Source organism: Cottoperca gobio, chromosome 5, assembly GCF_900634415.1.
Source record: "Cottoperca gobio chromosome 5, fCotGob3.1, whole genome shotgun sequence".
Classification (NCBI taxonomy): domain Eukaryota; kingdom Metazoa; phylum Chordata; class Actinopteri; order Perciformes; family Bovichtidae; genus Cottoperca; species Cottoperca gobio.
The window spans coordinates 9402436-9425405 of NC_041359.1; the positions used below are offsets into that span (position 1 = coordinate 9402436).

Below are 22970 nucleotides of genomic sequence, written 5' to 3' on the forward strand. Positions count from 1 at the left end.
CCTACATTTGCTTTATATTAGATCTCTTTTTTTCTGCTGTGGTGCATGGTCCTTAAAACTGATGACAGCAGCCGTGTTAAAGATTGACTTTCCCGCTGTGTGTTGCTCAGTGTGACCTACAGAAAAAACATTTGTACTCAGCACACACCACTTATTGAAAAGTGGAAAAATGTAAAGATCACACATATGTACTTGATAGCAGGGTCATTGATTCTGTAAAAAGGAAGAAAGAAACACTCACCAACCACTCTCAAAACTTTGGCCGTCCAAAATCAGGCTATTCTTGCAGATCCCACAAACAAAGTAACTGCAGGAAACATTAAAAAAACAAAACACCATTATCACATGAGAGCTCACTGGCTACCTGAATTTACTGGGGCTGGACATGAACCACACAGGGACAGGGAGTCCTTCTCAAGGAGGCAGCCTTTTGTTTTGATCAGTTAATCATCTACTCCATGTATCTTTCCTGGTTAACTTAAGAAATAACAGTTTGTCCAAAATGTATCTTAATACTTTGGATAAATCCTCAGAGATTTCGATACAATCTAATGCATCACTGTCGTGTGCAATTCCTGTAGATGTAGTTTCTGACATTTTCATGTAAACATCAATTTAAACCCTTTAAATGTGTACATGCTCTTTTACAACCTGAGACATATTATACATATTGAAACTGAAAAATATACTGTGGTCAGGCTGAAACATCATTTTCTTAGTTCCTTAACATTAGTAACTCATTGTTCAGCTCAGTGTTTCTACATCTAAGCCCAACACAAATGCTAAATGATACTCTGACAATGCATTTACATTAAACACGAGTGTGTATGTTTCACTTACCTTTTTATCTTATCGTATATATGTCGCTCTGACGAACCCAGCGAAGCTATTCCAAATGATGGGCGTGGTTCAGGCAAATTGGTATACTTCTTCTTATATAAGCATTGAAGTGTTGCGCTACTATATATGATGTGAAGTTAGCCAAAAGGCAAATCATTGTTTGCTCCAATAACAGGTGATGGTGGAGGAATGACTCCTCTTAGCCCTTATCAGTTTCATTACAACAGCAAGCTGTGTGCATAAACATTGAGAGAAATATGGCCCCTTTGACTATTTCTTCATTTAGCTGTTTTTCAGGTATGTGCACACATCCCCCTTCCCTGGAGCTGCAGGAGTGGGGGGGGGGGGGGGGGGGCGCTGGACTTCAGAATGCTCTTTTTGGCCTCGCCTGCCAAGTTGCAGTTTACAACCATGTCTGCGTAAAATGTCAATACCTCGTCATTTTATCCTATTAGACATTTGTGTGAGATTGTCATAAATGGCGTATGAATTATTGAGTTGAGAGGCCAAAAATGTGTTTTGTGAAGTCACATTGATCTTTGACAACCAGGAGATCCCTGTTGACAGTGTGGTCAGCTATTATATAACTGTTGCAAAGTCAAGGACCTTTTACTTATCTCATTGATGTCATGACTAACTTAAAGAGTTACTTAACAGTTTATGCAGAACATGAATAATACAACTCAGAAGTGTGGGTGGAACCAACCCTCCCACTGTTGGGAGTATTCTGCCTATGAAAAAGATAACACAAATAAAATCCCCAGTTCAGAAAGATAGTAAAATAATAAAAGTAAAATAGTAACAAAGGTAGACAGTAATAAAACCCAATACCTTTTAGTTTGTGGGCGTCACCTTATTTCCCCTAACGCCCCGACATGGTGGCAGTGTTTCCCTTTCACACCTGTATACATGATCACAAGTATCTAAACAGGTGTGCAGGTTCGTCTTTATTCCTCAACATCCCAGTCGATGTTATATTCCACCTGTCCAATGGTGGAATATCACAAAGTACATTTACTCAAGCACTGCACTCGAGTAAAATACAAGTACCTCAAAAATGATACTTGAGTGTTTCCAATATATGCTACTTAATACTTCTACTCTGTAAGATTTGGGAGCCAAGTGTATTTTTTACTCCACTACATTTATTTGACATTAGTTACTTTGCAGATTCAGAATATTAATACAAAATATAACCGAATAAATTATGAAATTATCTACCCGGCAGTATTGCAACATTAGTGATACGACTGTAGTGATACAAGATTAACAGGTTAACATATTGTGACAACTGAAAAAAATAAACATTGCAGCTACTTAACATCCTCCACCTCCAAAGTGCTGCTGCTTGTCAGTGTTTTGGCACATGTCTGCATAATTTTATTGTACAGTGTGATACGACTCATGAACCTTTATGGTCTACTTACATAACCGTATTTAGCACTTTTATACTACCATACAGTATATGCCGACAACAGGGATTGCATAATAACTTGATTGTTTAAAGTCACACATTTGAAATCTTCATAAAAGATTCCCACGACACAGAAATGTGTTTGACACGTAGAAAGAAAATGCAAATCTGCATGAAAAGGAAAATGCATAAAAAGTTTTTTTATTTTTATTATCATTATTAATGAATCACTTCCACTTTTGGAAGCGGCTGCATAAAGACATGGGAAAAAAATAAGTGCGACAAGCATAGTGGGCCCAAACAAAAACACAGCAACAACACGGGACCTTCGACTGAACAGACAGCATCTTGATTTAATACAGACTTTGTTCTTTCAGTTCCTATTATTGCTCCCCAGTCCAAACTAAGACAAAGCAGAAACACCCAGCCCCATTAAAAGTGACAGGCAACTGCCGTTCGGGTCAGTTGCTTCTCAATTCAGGAATGTAACCAAAAAGGTTTCATTTCTTTCAAACATGATTTTGTTGAGAAAAAAAAAAAAATCTTTGCGTTCATCCGCTAAGTCGGGATGCATCGAGCCTATCACAGACAAGGATTTCTGTTCGAAAGCTATTACCTATGGAATGTTGAGCTTACAAATATTTTTATGGGTCCACAAAGCTCAAAGATGTAAAAGCACCCATGGTTAATATTGTATATATATATATTTCAACAATTTGTCTCAAGTTGAGGTTATTCGCATCAAAGAGACACTTCTTAGATCATTTTTATGGGAGCTTTCCCCGGCCATAACCATTTACAATTCAGATGTTTACAGACAGCAGAGAACACCGTAAAGACAGTGAAAATACAGTTGAAAAAAAAGAGGAAAGATTGAATCCTACAGTAGTCCTTGTCCCTGGAGATGTGGATGTGCTTGCAGCTCAGTATGTAATAGTCCACTGCTTGATGCTGGCATCATGGGAGGTGGTGACGAGAGTGTGATCATCCACCCAGGCCAGGCCACTGACGTGGTGCAACCGGTGAGTGTCTGCAGACATCAAAGCATCAAACACAGCGGTCACACAGCGCTCTTCAAAAAGTGTTAAAATAAAAATATTTGCAGCCAAGTTCAATTTGTTCAACAATGAATACATAATGAACTATGACTTCAATATACAAGTATTTTTGATGCTATTTACGGTCAGCATTTTTATACAATTGTCTATTTACATTCCATTAAATGCATTTACTTTGTGTAATTATCTCTCTATATTATTATCAATGTTAATAGCGGAGTCCGCCATACCGAAGCTGGCCTTATGGAAAATGAAGCATGCATGTAATCCTGCATTACGGTTTGTAATGTCACATCGACATCAGCCCCACTATTTACTGTTCCATCTCCTACAGTTGTTCAAAGTTACCGCAGCAAGAAACCAAAGCAAGGTTTCATTTTTGAATAAGTCATTTATGAAAACGTGTTTGGCTGCAGTGTACACAAATACACTGGTTTCTTCACCGTTTTATTTCTGACAAAGCAGCTGCTCAAGGAGTCTTTGCACTCGTATTAAACCGCACTTGTCATAATTCGGCTCAAAACCTGTTGTGTTTGGATATTGTTGCAGAGTTTATTTATATAGCTCAAACAGAGCAACCCTCCGAGTACAGCAGTGTATACCTGCGCACGAGTGAATGCACGAGTGAACTTGTATGGCCTACCTGGGACCTTAATCCTCTTGTCTGGATCACCAACTGTCCAGATAAACACCATCATGTCCATCCCACCCGTCGCAAAGTGCTCATTGTCAGGTGACCAGGCCAGAGTCACTGGTTTGGCGTGGTGTCCGTAAAACTCTTCTTTGCCCTGGGGAAAAAAGAGATTAACAAATCATTTTAAAGAAACTGCAATCGCCACAGAATATTATCTAATCCACAAAAATGTAATATATAGGGTAGACAAATAATTACCGAGTAGCCGTCAGCCACAGTAAAAACTGTGGTAACTTTCTTTTCGTCGATGACAGCCAGATAGGCTCCATCGTTAGAGTAGGCCATGGCCGTGATCGCCCCGGTAGCCTCGACAGTTGTGCCCTCGTCCTTCAGGGTGTTGCTCTGAATGGAGTACAGACGGATTTTCCCGTCCTAAGGGAAAACAAAAAAAAGGAAATTCTCAAATCTAGTGTCACCATGACGTGATGAAGAGTGCCGTGTCCTTTGATGTCCTTTGGATGATTCTTAAACACCAAGACATGCTGATGCTAAAATAACCTTATAACTTAAAAGCATTTTATGAGACGGAGCCAAGCGGACTAAACTCTTAATTGGCGAGATGATCTAAGTTGTAAGGTTTCTACTTACTCCTCCCCCCACCGCAGCAGTGGAGCCCCCAGGGTGGAGGGCGCCAACCTCTGCTTCATAGTCAAGATTGTCCATCGTGAAGACTTTCTTCTTATCCTTCAGCAAGACGATCTAGAAACGGTGAGAGATGACGAATGATGCCATCAAAATACGGACACAACATTTGTTGACACCAAAACTTAAGGTGATGTAAATAATGCAACAGTGTTGACAGGGGAAACACTGAACTAGGAACCAAGATAGGCAATGATGACAAGGAAAAGGCATCACCTGTCCAATGCACACAGCCAGCGACAGCCCTCCTGCTGCCACGGACACACTTTTAGGCTGGAAATCCATCTTCACCACATCAGAGGCGCTGAAAACAAACACTTAATAAGCTTTGTAACATTTACAGGTGGACAAATTATGGAATTCTAAAAACAAATATCCAGTTCGAGGTACAAGAAAACAAAAAGGCAGAAGTTCCAATGAAATCTAAATGCCATCATTGTTGATGCCGCCGTCAGATCTTTTGCAGTTTTCCCCGCAGAGCTACCCACAACACACTGCATTCGTTTCCAAACAAACTGTGCAACAGAGACTATGATAACAGTCTGTTGATGGTCATATGAAAAAGCAGAACAATGTACTTGTTCATGTAGGTTTTGTTACTTACAGTGGTGCATAATTTTAAAATCCCTCCCCATCTCTGCCTCGTCCGTCAACAGGGCTCATGTGCCAGGTAGAGTTTCCACAGTTAACAATACTCTGCCATTCCTGCTACCAGGGGACAGAGACTGGAGCTTTTTTGTTGAGTTGCCTCTTAGCAAAATGCTCTCTGGTAGTGATGCAGTGTATAACGTGGAGGGTTTTTATTGTGAAAGCGAGCTCGATACCCGGAGGCAGATAGAAAGCGAGGCTTATTAGGGAACCAATCTAAACGCTGATGCTGTATTGTATTATTCTATAGCCATTACATTCTGCAATCAACATTTACTTCATAATATTAAGTTAAAGCAAAAAGAAGCTCAAATATAATGGACTGGTGTTGCTGCTGGACTTGTTATAACCCTACTGTTGGACTGTACATCAGTTCATAAGTAGAACTTTTAGTATTTAATTGTCAATTCCCATCCACATTATACTAAAACGTTCCCTTGTCTTGACATTGTGAATAACAGAATGGCAAAGGGATGTGTATAAATTCATGTTCTATGCATCAGTGCGTGACAGATACTTAAGTAACTACATCAAGGAACGCTATTGCCAATGTTCTACATGACAGACAACAGGTAATGACCCTTACCTGTACTCCGTCTTGTTGAGGTTGGTGTAGCGCAGTGTATCATCCATGCTGCACGTCACCAGCTCGTTGGCTGAGTCAGTCACCATCTGGCTCACCTGGTTGCTGTGGCCCTTCCCTGAGAAGCAGTCGTTCTCCCCAGTTTCTGCATCCCAGTAATGTGAGGAATTTGTTAAGGAAAGGAAAGAAAACTCTCTCACACACACACACACACACACACACACACACACACACACACTAATGTTTTATTTGACATTTCACCATATTTAGGAAATTAAAAACTATTTTCAGTTGTTGCTACATGTGCCAGCGCAGCTCTAAATGATCAAAGGTAATCTACATGCAGCATAAAGGGCACTTTTTTTACTTCTGGGCAACCGAGGGAGCTTTCTTATCAGTGAAAGGATATTGATGTGTCCATCGTGACTCCCCGAGTAGATGTATGGTCTCCCGTCTTTTTTGTGAACAGTCAGACACTGGATAGATTTGCTATGACCCTGTAGGACGAGCAAGTACATATTTTCAGATAAACTTATAAAGGGCACATAAACTGTTAATGTAAAATATTAACCCCCCCACACACACATGTTGGATATTTTCACTCAATGGATCTGGCAGCACATTCATCCCAGTAAAAGCCACATGACTATTTTGGATTCTTCTGTAATAACCGGACATAAAAGTGACTGACTGGCATTTTCTGTCCTACTGCAACACAGAATACACTTTAAAGCATATGTGACAAATGTGTATACCACCAGAAGCTTATAGTCTCTGCTCTTGTGAAAGGTTGCTTTCAAAATACAATTATAAAAATACATGGGTACATTATTATAAACCTATAATTTGAAGGTGCCAATTTATATTTCTCACTCACCAATACATGTTTGCAAAGGTTTGCTCATTCATCTTCAAGAACGTGTTTTCAGAAACTATATATAGTTTTTCCCCACACAACAACAACAATAATAATAATAATAATAATAATAATAATAATAATATTATAACTTTAACACAAAGTTTTATCAATGTCAAGCAACTCTATTGATATTAACCAGGAATAGAGTCCGACCTTGACGGAGCGTATGGGCCGGTCAGGGTTGTTCTTGTCCAGGTAGTTGATGTATCCTGACAGGGAGATGGTGAGGAGGTGCTCGTTCTGCCACAGGCAACCCAGCTGCTGGTCTGTCACATCAGCGCCCATGTTGAAGGTGGTGACGGCCGTACCTGCACCAACATCCCACAGTTTCACCGTTTTGTCCCCTGAGGCAGAGATCAGTTGGGAGCTGTCAGGGCTCCAGCTGACCTGAAGGATTTAAAGCAGGAGACGGTTGAAAGAAAAAGTTATGATATTATTAATATGCATGTAACAACAATCTTGTGTGTTCAGAATGTTCAAGTGCCCTTTCATTGTTCACTGAACAACAGAACACGACGCTATGTGGGAAAACCAAGAACTAAATGAAACATGTAGGCTGCTTCCAGAACACACAACTCCCCAATTTGCAGAGAAGAAGAAGCACTTTCTGTGTCCACACATTCTGGGCCAGTGGTATTCAATTCATGGCCAGTGAGCCAGATAGTGTGCCACGTGGCACACCGACCAGTTAAAAATGAAAATAAAATGGATCACAATGGGATTACTCTTGTACTTTTAGATATAAATAAAAAAAGGTGACAGAGTGCATAAAAAAACACCAGAGTTGACCAATAGAGCTCGTTAGTGCCAGGGAAGGATCCCCGGAAACACGTCACAATGTTTAACTGGCTCCTGGCATCATGTCATTTTGTAAAAGTGGCCCCGGGCAAAGTGAATGGAGTATCCAGCTCTAAGCAGACTGCATGCCAACCGTGAGTATAGCTAGTTCTCCTGAAATATAAAACCCATCCAGCTGACAAATATATACTGAAAGTCACTTTTTCACAAAAAAACTAAAAGCTACTTACAGCATAGATTCCTCCTTTGTGGGCCTTCTCTCCACCCAGTGAAGAAACACGATTACCATCTTTTCCATCATAGAGGAAAATCTGTGGAAATAATAATAATAATAATAATAATAATAATAATAATAATAATAATAATAATAATAATAATAATAATAATAATCCTCATTAGGAAGGCGAGGAACATTTCTTTGTACATAACTCCGGTTTTTGTGATTTCTAAACCTTCCACTTAGGTTGAGACATCCCTCAGTATATAATATACAAGAATAATTTCAGTAAATATCATAGTGATATAGTTACTTAGATCATTTTGGCAAAGGTAATCTTAGTTTAAATCGTTCATATGATCCAACACTCACCTGGCCATCAGCGCCAGCTGTGACAAAGTGATTTCCATCAGGAGAGAAGCGAACACAGTTGACAAACTGGCTGTGGTCCTTTAGGAGACAGAAGGGAGCAACAATAGAGGAAGGTTATTCATGGTTGAAAGATTGTGCACATATATATATTTTATTTGGCACAGTAGAATACTTTCAATCTGTCATCATAAGGCATGTCATATTGGCAAAACTTGCAAGTGGAACAAATACATTTATTTTTAATTCTCGGTCACCTGATGAAATTCAGTCCTTCCTCATTTTAAACAGTCGAGGCTGAGCAAGACCTGGGTTTCATTTTGGATTTACATAGCTCTTGTATGGCATCATTTACATGCAATGATCACAACAGAGGTCGGTGTTACAGAATATGCTGTAAAGAAAACCAACTGCAGAATGATCTTTAAAAAAGCAGACCACAAGGATTTTTAAGTTGGGGACAACATTCGGTGCTCCAAAGTGTGTTACATATTTCTAGAGGGAAGGTCTGCTTTAAGAACGAGGCAAAGACATTCTCCAAGAATGTACGGAGGAGGTGGGTTATGTAATATGGAAACAGACAAACAATGCAGCCCTGTCAAAAACCACCAGGGTGTGAAAGACTCGAGATGACCAACGAGCTTTATAAATAAGAAGGCTGGGTCAAAGTCACAGAGAAAATCCTGAAGCTACACTTAGGTCTGCAAGCGGAAGAGGACATGTAGCCTTTGGTTGATCTGATCGGCTCAGCAGAAGCAACTACTTTGCTTAAACACAAATACCAATGGGGGGTAAAAAGAGCAAATGTTTATGTTCTGCAACTCACACGTAATGTGAACTTGAACTTGAAGGGAGGCCCCTCGTAGAAGGACCCACAGGTGTCGTCACTGCCAGTGACAAGGCGATAAGGGCGTTTCTGCCTTAGGTCTACGCTGTTGATTAATTTGGAGTGGCCGGAAACTTCCCCCACTGAGGAACCAGAATCCCACAGGAACACAGCCCCAAATCTGCAGAAAGCGTAAACATGCATACAAGTGTTGCAGGTTTGGTGAAGTTTCAAGGGAGGAAAAACACAAGTCACGCAGAATACTGCTTCATGCCGACAGTCTAAAATAATAACTATGATACAGGGGTTTTTCTCCCCTTCTCATTATTGTATTGATTGCATTCGTATTAACAAATGGCACAATACTTCATATTTAAAGCGAATGTGGCCTCATACTCACTTCTCTCGTCCGTCCCCAACAACAGCGATCCTCTTGCTATCCTCGGTCCATGCGATGTCCTTGACCTTGCCTGACATCGGGGTGTACTCGTACTTCAGAATGTGCTCCTTCTGGGTCGTGTCCCAGATACGGATCTTTCCAGATGCATCTAAAAAAAAGTTTTAAAAACAATTATTTTATTAAAGTATTTAAGACTGTACGATACTGGTAAAAAACGACATTGCAATTTCTTCGCCGAAATCATAGCTATATCGTGCAGCCCTAACATTACACCACACACACACACACACACACACACACTTTACCTCCAGATGCAATGTAGAATCCACTGGGGGCATACTTGGCAACAGTCACTGTATGGGCATGCTCGGTGTAAATGTCTGCTATGGCCGGGTTCTGTAAAAGACAGCACATGTGAGACATCAGCACGTCTGCGAACACACGAGGCGGTTTTCTTCTAAAACAGTCAAAGGACCTTCAGCGTTTGGACATCATTTGTATGACTTTAAAACTAGCGCTGTCCAATTAGCGCGTTCATTTCGATTAATTAATCACAAACACATTAACGCAGATTAATCGCGCTCTTAAATGCCCCTGAGCGCATTTGCAGCTCCGACGGCACCCCTGATGAAAGTCCAAATTTAACCAGCCACTCAATAGAATACCATTTGGGGTTTTTTGGCTGGCGAGTTAAATCTACGAGGCTAATTTTATGTATAAAAACAATTCAACTTTTATGACAGTTAAACTTTAACATAATCTAAAAACAGCTTGTTAGTGTTGGCAGAGACAGTACAGTAAAATATAAATCAGCACAAAGCAGCACTGTGTGGGCTGGATCTTTCGAGTGCGCCAACACTAACCTTGACACAGATGCTTTTGAGGTGGGTGTTAACTTGCTCGTCAGAAATTTAACTCACAGTACAATCAAAGCAATTTACTCTAAATAGGAGGTAAAAAGTCATAAAGACTAATATGAATTATGGCCAAAACAAGACCCAGATTGGTTTAAATAAACGAGCAAGCAATGAAACACTTGTTAAATATGGCTTTTAAAAAGATGAACATTACGTCAATGTTTCTGATGACGACACACTTCCCATTGGTATACAGGAAGTTGTTGCCTTTGGGATCGCCGCCAATCACTTTTGCGACTCCCCTCTCCATCTGTGGGAGACTGGCGAATACATGTTCTAAAAAAAGTAGACATGAAGGCATTAAGGTTAATACAACTTAAATGAACATACACTGAAGAAAATAAGTATTAAACTGAACCTTTGCATAAGGGATTGTATGCAGACGGATGATATTACATTTGACATCTATGGCTACATGAGTTGATAAGAGCCCTTGCACTGCAAACACTACTATGTTTTCAGATACGAGTGAGTTAATCAGCATCACTAAGTTCTTCATTAATCATTTCGAGGACTTGAATTGTTGAACATGGCCGATGACCTCACAGATCTGTGTCAATAAGAAGTTATTTAAAAGAAAAAAGATGATAGTAAGACAAATGTGGTAGAATTTAAGTGTATACACCAATTGTATCAGGTGTAAAATAAATCAAGAAGCATATAAATGCACCTCCTGGAACGGTGACTCGTGTTTTCTTTTGTAGCTATTGTTAACATATTGTGGCAGATGTTTCCAGGGTTATTGCCGATAACTGGATGGTTGATGTTGCTTTATTTTGTAGATATATCGCCTACTGTTTATGTTATTTACTTATTACCTCAAAAATAAAAGCATCACTATTATCATTATCTAAAGTGTTTATATACATAAATGTAGATTCACAACCAAAAAGCCACTTCTGTTTACCAAAAAGGAGCAGTAGTTAAAGACCATAACATACTACAGTAAGAGATGTAACGAGGTTGATGCATATATTGTGCTTCCGCATTGGCTCTAAAATCGGTTTCTTATCGGAAATATTTTGTTAACAGCTCGATATAAACTTCACGCTTTGCCATCAGACACCATGTGAGCTGTGGTTACTTCCCCAGCAGAGGCTCCTGACAGCCTGTCTGGACATGTCATAACAATGCGTTGTGAACTGCACAACTATTTCCTCTCACTGACGTTAGCTCGACTAGCTTAAGCTAACTGACCTGTAACGAGCTGCATTTTGTGCTACAGCATCTTCACAACAAACCCTTGCCCATCAGACACAAGTGTATTTTAAATGTGAATGAATAATTGCAAATGTCGGGATTTTCTCTTTCGTCTGCAAAATGAAGTGTCAAAATCATGCAGCTAATGGGCGAGGCTAGCTAGCTGCGGGCTACCTGGCTGGATAGCTCGATCTGGTGAATAACGTCGCCAAAAATAAGAGTTTCGTTAAAATTTCTCTCTGCTGTTGCAATTAAAAATAAACAGACTTACTCAGTTCATGCGGCATTTTTCCTGCTGGTGAGTTGCTTAACGTTATTCTTCACAATTGAATGAAACAGTGAAGCTCCCCCGGCTGAGCACTCCCTGATCACACAAACACGGAAGCGAGTGCAGCTCTCCTTCTGTCTCGCTTTGCCCATATATAGTAAACTCAGATACTACGCTGCGGCTGGCAGCCACTAGCCAGGCACGGTGTGGAAATGGGTCGTAATATCCCTAAATACGGTCTTTGAGGCTCCACAGCAATTATAATTCCTTAGCTCCACCAATCAAATTGGATAGGTTAGTCCTGGTGTGTGCCTCTCATGTGCAACTGCTATCATGAATAATGTGTGTATATACTGTATGTTTTTATATATATATATATATATATATATATATATATATATATATATATATATATATATATATATATATATAGATGGATTTATATTTCAGAAAGAAAAAAAATGTAGCTCTGTGGTTTGAATGTACTGATAATGTATGAGAGGAACAAAATACTCTTTGTACTTATAGGGGGACTGCCTGGGAGGCTTTGCTCAGGGCACATTTTCCGCAAAATATTAGATGCCCCACTTTGTCCCCAAAAAATGATGCTAGGATGAATGACCAAATGCCGAACAAGGTAAAGGAGGACTATTTCAGTGTCTGAGGGTAGCCTGCTTGTCTACAGTTTCATGATGACTTCCTGTGTGTCAGCAGACAGCATCACCTGCCTGGAATAGGATTGGGAATCCCCCTGACCTACGAATGGACCCATTTCTGGGAGACTGGGGCCTTGGCAGCAAATATAATGTTACAACAATACAAAATGTTAAAGATAATATTATAAGCACTAGGTAACATATTGGGATGTATAAGTGAGTGTGAACATTTGCATCCTCAGCTGTTTTAGGCCCCCTGATTTTAACAACAACTCTGATACAATAAATTACTGTATGTTTCAGGGGCCCTGTCAGGGGCTGCGAGGGGGCCTGTCTGTCTATCATTCAAAGTGAAGTGAACAGTCTTAGCTTCACGAAGATGGTCTTTATTGCAACAGTGATATATTGCATTATATTGTCAGGTTTTCTTGTTTCCTATTTTATACACCTCTCTAAATTCTTCACCTTATCCTTCGCCGTATATTTCTATATGTCTTTATATTCAGTTTGCCATCCACATTAAATCGGCTTTTTAACCTCATCATAACTCAAACTAACTATGAAGATCTTTCAAAAGAGCTAATGAGTATGGAAGTTTACAAACAACTGCTTCCTGCTTATGTGTAATGACAGTTTTCCTGTTTGAGTTATTTTGATTTCTGGATTGTGGACAAAGAACTCAGATATTTAACTCCAGTGAAAGTAGTAATACCAAGTAATAGAAAGTGAAGTTCCTGCATTCAACATTTTACTAAAGTCAAAGTACAAAAGTATTAGCATCAAAATATACTCAAATTATCAAAAGTAAAGTACTCATTCTGACCAACCGGCCCGTTTCAAAATATTATTACATTATAGGATTGTAATTATTGATGTATTAATGTGTTAATCACTTTAATGTTGCAGCTGGTAAAGGAGGAGCTTATTTATTGAATTTATATTTACTGCTGGGTAGCTTGTTAATTTCACCAAGGGATCAATAAAGTTAATCACAACCTTTAAATTATTTGTTGATCATATTTTGTATTATTTATATGAATCTGAATCTTCAAAGTAACTAAAGTTATCACATACATGTAGTGGAGTAAAAACTACAATGGTTGCCTTTGAGATGTAGTGAAGTAGAAGGAAATGAAAATACTCAAGTGGAGTATGATCCAGAATGGCTTTGTGATATGACCCGTTTACAAGCTACCTGAGGTAACTCATCTGGTCTGCCGAAGTGTCCTGGAGCAAGACAGTCCTCAGTAGAGGGGGAGACCATTGTCATCCCATTACCTGTCATAACTCATCTGTCCACTCAGGGGCGCTCTGTAGTGAGCGCTCTACCACTGCTGCACCACAGAAGAAGACACTCAGTCGCTGCATGTCTGTAACGATGGCGGCCGCCTTGAGAGGAAGCTTAGTAACATTGGTCAAGGTGAGTGCATAGATGCTGTTTACAAGCTTATTTTACACATACGTTAGTTGGAAAGAAATCGAGGTTGTATTTGTTGAACTCAAGAAGCATGTTATCTTAAATTGTTAAAGAGAGAGTCGGACTGACTTGTGTTATTCGTGGTTTGTTGCTAACCATGAGCCTCCTTCATTGACACTCCGTTTTAATAGCTGCCTGTTCAGATAAAAGGTGATAGTTGCGGTGGTTTTGTGGCTCCACCTGGTTTTGTCAGCTGGTCAACGAGAAAATAAATCTCGGTCTTCAGTTAATACTCGTCAAACTATTCTATGGCCATATAGTTTGTCTTGTATGTGATACAGTGAGCTAAAGCTGCTAACGTTAGTTTGCTACGTCAGTTAACCCTGACATGGTAACCTCCTTTGCTCTTAGTGATCCATCAGTTAGTTTAGTTACACACGTATAACAACAGCACTCAAATGATCGGGGCTAACCACTGGCTAACTGGATCATATATATTATGCTTGTGGTTTGAACACTCTGTTTGAGTTGTTATTCATCTCCAGATTTCTCACTTGCCAAATTGTTCAATGTCAGTGGAAGTCAAGAGATGTGCAGTAGCCTAGATTATGACTTTAAAACTACAGGTGGCATGTTTAGTTGTCATTTTGAAAGATGACAGCTGAAGTGAATTGTTTTTATGTTATTTATTACCTGTAGCTCCAATTTTGCTCACAGGCCAGTGGCAGATGATCATTTAGGATCCTCTTGAAACATGTCTACAGAGATAAAAAAACAAAACAGAAACACCCATCTCTTCCCGCCTCCATATTATCTAGTCAAATGTGCGTCATTGTGACAAACATTGGGCAATATTGATAAAATCCTCTATCAAATTAACACAGTGTTTTTTTGATACTGATACATATTGTGATCCAGATACTTTTCTGGAAAGTCAATAAATTGTTAATGAATAAAATAACCAGACAGGAATGTCTGTTTTTGCCTTTCCAGACATTGACATTTGAAATTAAATCAAAAATCATATAAAAAGTCAGTAACATTTCTCATATATTAGGCCTAATGCTCATTGATTTGCAACACTTCCCATAATTACCTAATACAGTGTGTTTTATCTCTCAAGATAACTTAGAGGGGTCACAAGATGATTAAAGGAATGAAACGAAAGAAAAAACATCCCTGCACATAATTATTACTGCACTTTATTTATTTATTTATTATTGATTAATCTGCCAACTATTTTGTCAGTTGTTTTGTCTATAAAATACCTATCACAGTTTCACTGAGCCAAATGTAACACCACCAATCCGAAACTCCTAAATGTTAAATTTACAATAATATATAACCTGAAACAGCAGCAAATCCTGGTGGAGCAAGCAGATGTTGAATGTTGGAGATGATGAAAAACAACTCAAACGATAATCGATTATTTAAAAAGTTGCCGATTACATTTTCTGTTGAACAAGTGATGGATTCATTGTTTCAGCTCTACGCAAAATCGTGTTTATTGTTGTAAGATTTTTCTTTGCTACTTTTTCTCCTCTAATTGTTTATAGAAAGATGAGGAAAGGTTGGGAATTGCTCAGAGATATTAGGGACAGCTACTACTTTATGTATGACATGTTTTATATTGTGTCCTCGTACACGATGTTGTAACATTGTTTTCTTTCCGCAGGGCCTGAGCGGCCCCCAGTGGCAGCAGCTGGCCTGTCGGCCATTGAGTGTGTCTGCTGCTCTCTGTGGCCCAGAAGCCCCGCCGGCCCGCGCTGATGCTACCTTCAAGGTCACGATGGTGCCAGGGGATGGAGTTGGACCTGAGCTGATGACGGCTGTCAAGGACGTGTTCAAGGTACAATGACGGGGATGGAATCATCACAGCCTTTTGTCTTTTTAGAAAACATATGGTGGACAATAGCTGTGACTGCAAGAAAATACACAAAAGTAGAAGATCTTTTTGGCAAACATCCAAAGTTATTTTTTGTACCATCTCACACTATTTTTATGTTTGATATATAATATCTCTCCCACTCTTGGCTCACTTGAGGCTTATTCAGCCTTTATGTATGCTGATGTAATTAGATTAAAATGGCTGATCTTGACGTTTATTTCTTTTTGTCTTGTCTCCAGGCAGGAGATGTCCCGGTGGAGTTTGAGGAGTTTCACCTGAGCGAGGTGCAGAACATGGCCAGTGAGGAGAAGCTGGATCAAGTTTTAACCTCTATGAAGAACAACAAAGTGGCCATGAAAGGTAGCTTTACTCTTATAGTCGACCCACATTCAATAACAACAAAATATGAGTTATACTAAACAGACCTAACATATATGTTTGTGACATGCTCCAGGGAAGATTCACACACCCATGGAGTTCAAAGGGGAGCTGGCTTCATATGAGATGAGATTGAGGTAAAACCAGAAAACAAGTTGTGATTTTTTTGTTTGTTTCTGTTGTTGTTGTTGTTTTTAAATAACTCTTCCGACCCCATCTGTTCCCCAGACGTAAACTGGACCTGTTTGCTAATGTGGTTCATGTGAACAGCCTGCCGGGCTACAGCACTCGCCACAACAACCTGGACCTGGTCATCATCCGCGAACAGACCGAGGGGGAGTACAGCTCCCTGGAGCACGAGGTAAACAACGCTCCTCCTCACGCCAGTCAGATCAGGATGAGCTGTGGTTTTAAACCGTGTAAAGGAAATGTTTATTTTTCTTTAAAGAGGGAGTTTTCCCTTGAGCACACAGAGATTTGGCCAGCATTAAACCGGGTATCAAAACAAAGATGAGTCAGTCGGCCAGAAGTGCTGAAATGGTCCAATGTGTTTGTGTCTTTGTGTCTTTCATTCAGGTTTTGAACTACTTTTCACTTACGTTCATTGCTACTCATATAATGATTCTTTAGCTGTCCTGTGGACTCGCTTTATTATTAAAGTTTGTTGGCAGTGTGACCGTTTACACCTGGTCTCTACTGGCCACCTAATGGACTTCAACCCTAAACATAAATGTGAAATACAAGCAGTTAAAGTGTAAACGGCTTCGTTCATTAACATCAGATCAGAAATGAGAAACTTGTCCGTCAGAAGGACATGGGGATGGACAGCTGAAAAATGTGGGTAATGGTGTAGTGTGGGAATGTGTTTTCATTCCACTGCACGGTTGATGAGTCACTGCTTGAATAGGAACGGCTGTATTAAAATGTGTCTACCGTCTTCTTTCTCTGTAGAGTGTGACGGGTGTGATCGAATGCTTGAAGATCATCACCAGAGTGAAGTCACGGCGCATCGCCAAGTTCGCTTTTGATTACGCCACCAAGAAAGGACGAAGCAAGGTCACCGCTGTTCACAAGGCCAACATCATGTAAGAGAATAGCAAAGCTCCCTCTCTTTGCTTTAAAAAATAAATCAATCATATTCCAGTATGGACTCTTAAAATGTTGTTAATTTAAGTCGTAATGTGTCCTCATCTCCCGTCTTATTACAGGAAACTGAGTGATGGCCTGTTTCTGCAGAGCTGTGCGGAGATTGCACAGCTGTACCCCAGAATCAAATATGAGAACATAATCATTGATAACTGTTGCATGCAGGTACATACAGCCTCACAATTCATCCCCTCACTTTGTCAATAAGTCATTTGCTGATTTAGGTTTTAAGTGTCACTTTTAAACTTCTCATTGTCCTTGTTACTTGCAGCTGGTCCAGAACCCATACCAGTTTGACGTGCTGGTGATGCCCAACCTGTACGGTAACATTATTGATAACCTGGCAGCGGGGCTGGTTGGAGGAGCTGGAGTTGTTCCTGGGGAAAGCTACAGCGCAGAGTATGCTGTGTTTGAGACTGTGAGTTACTTTCTTTCTTTTTTAGCCAGCCAGTCATTCTGTTGTTTTATTCTGATTCATACATTAGATGAGAATAGCAATAGCTATTGACATGGTATTACTATTGATTACTTTCTGTGTAACCTCGTGATGAAGACAACTTGTGTCATCGTTGATCCTCGTTCTCGCTTCTCTTTCAGGGTGCGCGCCACCCCTTTGCACAAGCTGTAGGAAGGAACATTGCCAACCCCACAGCCATGCTGCTCAGTGCTGCTAACATGCTCAGGCACCTCAAGTGAGTCAACCTCTTAAGGTCGTGTTGTAAGAAGTACACCACATTTCGCAACATACCTTCTAATCCTCTATCCTGGTCCACCGCACCCCCTTTAAGCCTTAGACGGCTTTAAAGAAACCAGCAAGCGTAAACTAGATTTGGAAAGTATCGAGGGGAAATAAAGTCTGACTGCCTTGTAGTTCTACTCACACTCCTTCGCCGCGCTGCTCCGCTGGGATGAGACATCACACTGCTGGAGGCCAAGGCCGTTTTCATCATTGCTAAAGCTACTTTATCAAAGAAAGAAAGCAGAAGCACTTTAAGTAGGAAAAAGGAAAGAAAAAACACATTTTATACGAATGAAACGGCGGTATATCTCAGATTCATTATTTAATAGAGGACATATCTTATTGTGGACCTTTTCACCGTGAGTTTTTGGCATTGTTACATCCCTACTGACTACTGCTGGAGCACAAGTCCATCAGAGCGTTGGGGAGAGGAGCGTTAGACAGGCAGGCATGTAGGCCTTCGAGTCATTTCATGCAGGCCGAATAAAATGATTATAAGCTTGCTTTTTATTACTTTTTTTGTCGGAGTATTTTATTAATTGATTGCTGTTGAGATGTAAAGACAAATATAACAAAAATGCTTCTAAATTCCCTTCCCCAGCTTCATGCGCCTGTATTGCTGAATGTTGACATACTGTATGTACAAGAAAGTTTTTCGCCCACCTCTTAATTGTCACTGTGTTGTGTTGCAGCCTGGATTATCACTCCAATATGGTGTCAGATGCTGTGAAGAGGGTCATTAAACAGGGCAAGGTAAGTTATTGTGTGTTTGAGTTCTACCTACTGAATAAAAAAAATAAAAATAAAATGTGATTCTGCTTCAGAAATGTGAAGACAAGTCTCCTATAGCCTCATTTTGCATTTCTAAATGAACACATTACTCATCAAGTTTGTGGGTCAGTAGCTGTATTCTAATATGCGCTTAAGAAAATGAAAAAGACAATATAAATTGGAAGCGCTTCATCACATAAATCAGTCGGATACCAACACGTCAAGTGTAACGTTGGCAGCTCTTGACCCACAAATGCCTACTTTTAACAGCATGCAAATTATAGCGTAGTATGTTAGAGAGCCTTTGATTACTGACTTTTGAGACTTTCTAAATGCTCATGCATCTTACTGTAGCTCTTCTTTAGCACTTCTCTTCACCACTCAGTTACCAGGACAACTAATCTTTTTTCTTTTTAAATGAACTGCCTGTTGCACCTGCTCCATGGTGACACTAACATGACCTGTCGCAAACACAAGCATGAAGCCGGTCAACCTTAGTCCCTCAGATAAAATGCATGGTCAATTCAGCATTTCAGCAATAACTTCACGACAGATTTCTTTCTCCCTTTCACGGTTCTTGTAAAAGAGGTGGCGAAAGCCGTCCTTTGAGTTGTGTTAGCATTGTATTTGAGGCTACTTTGTGAATGTGAGAAATTGTCATTTTTAAGGAATGCCTGTCATTTGAAAGCAGATTTTGGCTGCACGTTGTCTGAAGTGCCCTTCCTCTCCCTCTTCCCTTCCCTTTGATTCCCTCCTCTCCTTGTACCCCAATATCCTGTGTGTGTGTGTGTGTGCGTCTGTGCACGTCTCAGGTACGGACACGAGACCTTGGCGGTTACTCTACCACTAGCGACTATGTGCTTGCTGTTACGGAAAACCTGCGTCACCGACCTGTTTACTAAGATGTATCGTCACACTCCTTCCTTTAACTCTGGACATTGTTCTTAACATGAACTGGACGCATGTTAAGACTCACCTCCCATCTCACAATGACCGTTGTGTCGCACAGTATTGACGATCACCAGTTGCATCCTAATGTATGTGGTTTGTACTGGGTTTGCTCCAGTGGAATCAAATAGGGCCTTGTGTTGTACTTTACTAAAGGTTATTTTCTCATTATTTAATCATTAAATCGATATCATCTTTTCACTTTTGCAGTTTCTTTTCTCTCATTCTGGGAGACCTTTTTGTCTTGTTGCTTCAGCCATGTTGGCCATGCAGACTAACTCTCTGCTATCATACATTGTTAGATGTGTGAAGCCACCACGCTGCCTTTTATCTACAGATTATATTGGCTAATCTGCTTTTGCCCCACACATCACCACCGATTTACTGTAACTCAGTATACAGTCTGATAACACAACTACATCGTTATACCGTAACATTTCTGACCTACAAATGTCTTAATGTTGAATACAACTCTTCTGCCATTGCAGTGCTGTAAACTAAAATCTGAACTGTGTTGTAACGAGTTACTTTATGGCAAAGTACTCCTAATGCAAAATTAATGTTTCTGATTTTTTAACATCAACATTTCAAGCAAACTCCACATATACAACTTTATACAACAAATATATAACTCATACTTTCAGGTTGACTGTCAAATAACTTTCAAAATGAGAAATGTTATAATAATTCCTCAGATTAATATCCACTGTGGAAACACCGTAGAGCTCCCTGTGTGATGTCCTCTGTTCAGCATGAGTGGAGCAGTGCACAGCGTCTACTCTCGGTTCAATTATGAATGAAATAAAAAAATAATATTTACTGTAGATTGTCTGTTTTAGTTTTCAGTCCACAAATGAAATGGGTAAAGTCATTGTTTCTATATTTATATACATCCTTTCCAAGAACTCAATCAACAGGTTTTTGTAAACGATGGTGCTGCTCGGTCCGTCAGAACCTTTCATGCCACAGATGCTGTAAAAATAGAAAACACTGCAGACATCCATGCTTATTGTCTTACTGTGCCACAATTTAAGACTTATAAGACAAATAATAAAAGATAATATATTACTCACTGTCCTCTTGTTTTGACATTTGGTGCAATTCCATCTGTCCAAGTCTCTGGAGAATGTGTAGCAGCAGTGGTGTAGACCGTGCCATGCTTATCAAAAGTACTTCCCTTTTGCTCATACATTCCTTATAGAGAGTGCATACTTGCATATTAAAGCTTGTCAAAAGTGTGATGTACTATTGAATAAATAACATTCACTGTTGGACTTTGAATGAAATAACTGGTTGAATACTAATAAGATAAAACTGGACGCACGTTGGACGACGACAAAGTGTTCTCTCATTATTAACACGGACAACTGAACATTAATACTGTGTCTGCTTTGCAGATGTACTTTATGTGGCTGGTATCTGTTCACTCTCAGCCTCAAGTAATGCTACAAATTATTTTAAAAAGTGATAAAATAAAGAAGTTTAGGATATGACGCTTCTAAAAGCACACATCTCCCTGATCGCAGTGTATTCTGTGGGTGCAGTCTTTAAAGGCTCTCTAAGATGCAGGCCGTGATACTGTGTGTGGACATGTGTTGCTGCAGCTGTGCATATACTAACACACTGTCTTTATGTTTGCAACAGGTGCGCACTGGAGACCTGGGGGGCTATGCCTCAAGCGACGAGTTCACCCAGGCTGTCATTGCTAACCTGGCAGTGTAAAGCGCCGTATTGGCAAATCTGTCAGCTGCTCAGACGCACAAACGCTTTTTTATTTACCTTCTGTTAAACTGACCTCTTGACTGACTGTATGCACTCAGCATTTTCCAGCAACAGTTTACACACATTTTCCAACGTTAACACAGTGAAATGCAGATGAGATGTGCAGCTAAATGTGCAGTTGAGCATTCCACATTAACTATGACATCTAAGGAAAAGAAAATGTGAGTTGAACATGCTAAGTCTTTCAATTAGTACGTCTGATTATCCGGACAATAACATGGTGTATACTTTCATATTATTTATTGACTTGATCTTTTAGCTCTATTGCGTCTTCATTTATGATGAGATATGAATAATAAATGAGATATATCATTCTGTGTGCGAAGTCCTTGTGTGAATGTTGATAGTCAGCTGATGTAGTATTTATTGTAATAAGTTAATCATGGCTTCTGGGCTCTCAGTCAGCACACTTCACCTGGCAGTGTGAGGAGCTGCAATCCAGGCCGAGGCCTCTGTGTCCAAACGTATGCACGTCAGGTGGACGGCAGAATCTGTAAAGAGGCTTGATTAGTGCATGCTGGTGAATGATCCAGGACCAGGAAGAAAAACATGACAAACCTTTGGGAATTAATATTTGGTTTAAAACATTGTGAAAAAGTCACAATTTTACTAAACCCATTTCAAATTGCTTGTTTTGTCCAACCAACAGTCCAGAACCCAAATGTATTCAGTTTACTATAAGACTAAGATAAATAATTTACCACCGGCAAACATTTCTGACATTGTTGTAAAACTTTAATATTAAAATCATCATCTTACTGAACACATTGAACTATTTATAGTGACTTTTAAGGCAATAGGCCTTTTACTGCATGGTATCAAGCCCCAACACGGACATGTTTTGAAATTTGATCAAACAAGTCAAACCTATAACTCAATACATCCGTAAATAATCTTGTTAGTTACTAAATTAAAATGTGTAAAAAATGAAATTATTATTTATTTCTACACTTCATTTTAAGTATTCAACAAACAATATTTTTTATTGATGTACTAAGTTATATTTTGACTTTTCTGATAACCCTTTTCTAGGTTTCTGGGGTAAATATTTATTCTTAACCATCTTCTTATGTTTTGATTCAAGCTTTTTTCTTGAGATCTGTTTTATGGTTTGTTCACAATAAAACTGCAATATCATAATCCCTTTATTTATGAATGGGACGCATTGTTACTATGGACCACACACCACCTTCAAAACATAATCTGTGCCTGAAGTCTTTACTTCATTCATGTATTTATCCTGGAGAACACACATTTATATATATATATATATATATATATATATATATATATATATATATATATATATATATATATATATATATATATATATATATATATATATATATATATATATATATATATATATATATATATTAACATCAATATAATATGTAAATGTGTCACATTTGGCCAAAAGGATCATTTTCAGGTTCTGGGCAAGTTCATGTA

At 39.4% G+C, this 22970-nt stretch overlaps 3 protein-coding genes across 5 annotated transcripts in view; 1 reads left to right on the top strand and 2 right to left on the bottom strand.

Moving 5' to 3' along the window:
- Positions 1–276, bottom strand: part of slc2a9l2 (solute carrier family 2 member 9, like 2) — a 102939-nt gene extending 102663 nt beyond the window's left edge. The window contains exon 1 of one of the 2 annotated variants that reach the window (XM_029431730.1): positions 242–276. The gene's annotated coding sequence lies outside the window, so the exon portion shown is untranslated. The remainder of the gene's footprint in view (positions 1–241) is intronic. The other variant, XM_029431729.1, reaches the window with a different exon arrangement.
- Positions 277–2434: 2158 nt separating this feature from the next.
- On the bottom strand, positions 2435–11951 carry wdr1 (WD repeat domain 1). Its single transcript, XM_029432337.1, has 15 exons — positions 11797–11951; positions 10480–10601; positions 9714–9804; positions 9409–9556; positions 9009–9189; positions 8186–8263; positions 7827–7907; positions 6952–7185; positions 6289–6376; positions 5883–6039; positions 4865–4952; positions 4595–4705; positions 4205–4378; positions 3956–4100; positions 2435–3284 (listed from the first exon to the last, which is right to left on the bottom strand). The coding sequence occupies exons 1-15, from the start codon at positions 11810–11812 to the stop codon at positions 3178–3180; spliced, it is 1821 nt and encodes a 606-aa protein (XP_029288197.1). The 5' UTR covers positions 11813–11951; the 3' UTR covers positions 2435–3177.
- A 1808-nt stretch (positions 11952–13759) lies between these two features.
- idh3b (isocitrate dehydrogenase (NAD(+)) 3 non-catalytic subunit beta) lies at positions 13760–21833 on the top strand. 2 transcript variants are annotated; one of them, XM_029432266.1, is made up of 11 exons: positions 13760–13869; positions 15542–15715; positions 15994–16114; positions 16209–16269; positions 16361–16493; positions 17084–17217; positions 17341–17443; positions 17550–17696; positions 17876–17970; positions 18710–18770; positions 21381–21833. In XM_029432266.1, exons 1-11 carry the CDS (start codon positions 13816–13818, stop codon positions 21456–21458), a joined length of 1161 nt encoding a protein of 386 aa, XP_029288126.1. In that variant the 5' UTR covers positions 13760–13815; the 3' UTR covers positions 21459–21833. The 2 variants fall into 2 exon arrangements, with proteins under 2 accessions (XP_029288126.1, XP_029288125.1); XM_029432265.1 differs by lacking the exon at positions 21381–21833 and adding an exon at positions 19601–20804.
- The last annotated feature ends 1137 nt before the right edge of the window (positions 21834–22970 follow it).

What these genes read in the sequence shown, in the direction of transcription:
- idh3b (XM_029432265.1), top strand. Translation starts at nt 13,816, where the DNA reads ATGTCTGTAACGATGGCGGCCGCCTTGAGAGGAAGCTTAGTAACATTG. An exon ending in CTGTCAAGGACGTGTTCAAG is followed by an intron (nt 15,716 to 15,993) that starts GTACAATGACGG and finishes TCTTGTCTCCAG; the next exon opens with GCAGGAGATGTCCCGGTGGA. An exon ending in ACAGCTCCCTGGAGCACGAG is followed by an intron (nt 16,494 to 17,083) that starts GTAAACAACGCT and finishes CTTTCTCTGTAG; the next exon opens with AGTGTGACGGGTGTGATCGA.
- wdr1 (XM_029432337.1), bottom strand. An exon ending in CTCAACAAGACGGAGTACAG is followed by an intron (nt 4,953 to 5,882) that starts GTAAGGGTCATT and finishes GTTTGTTTTCAG; the next exon opens with CGCCTCTGATGTGGTGAAGA. An exon ending in CTGCTGCGGTGGGGGGAGGA is followed by an intron (nt 4,379 to 4,594) that starts GTAAGTAGAAAC and finishes GTTTTCCCTTAG; the next exon opens with GACGGGAAAATCCGTCTGTA.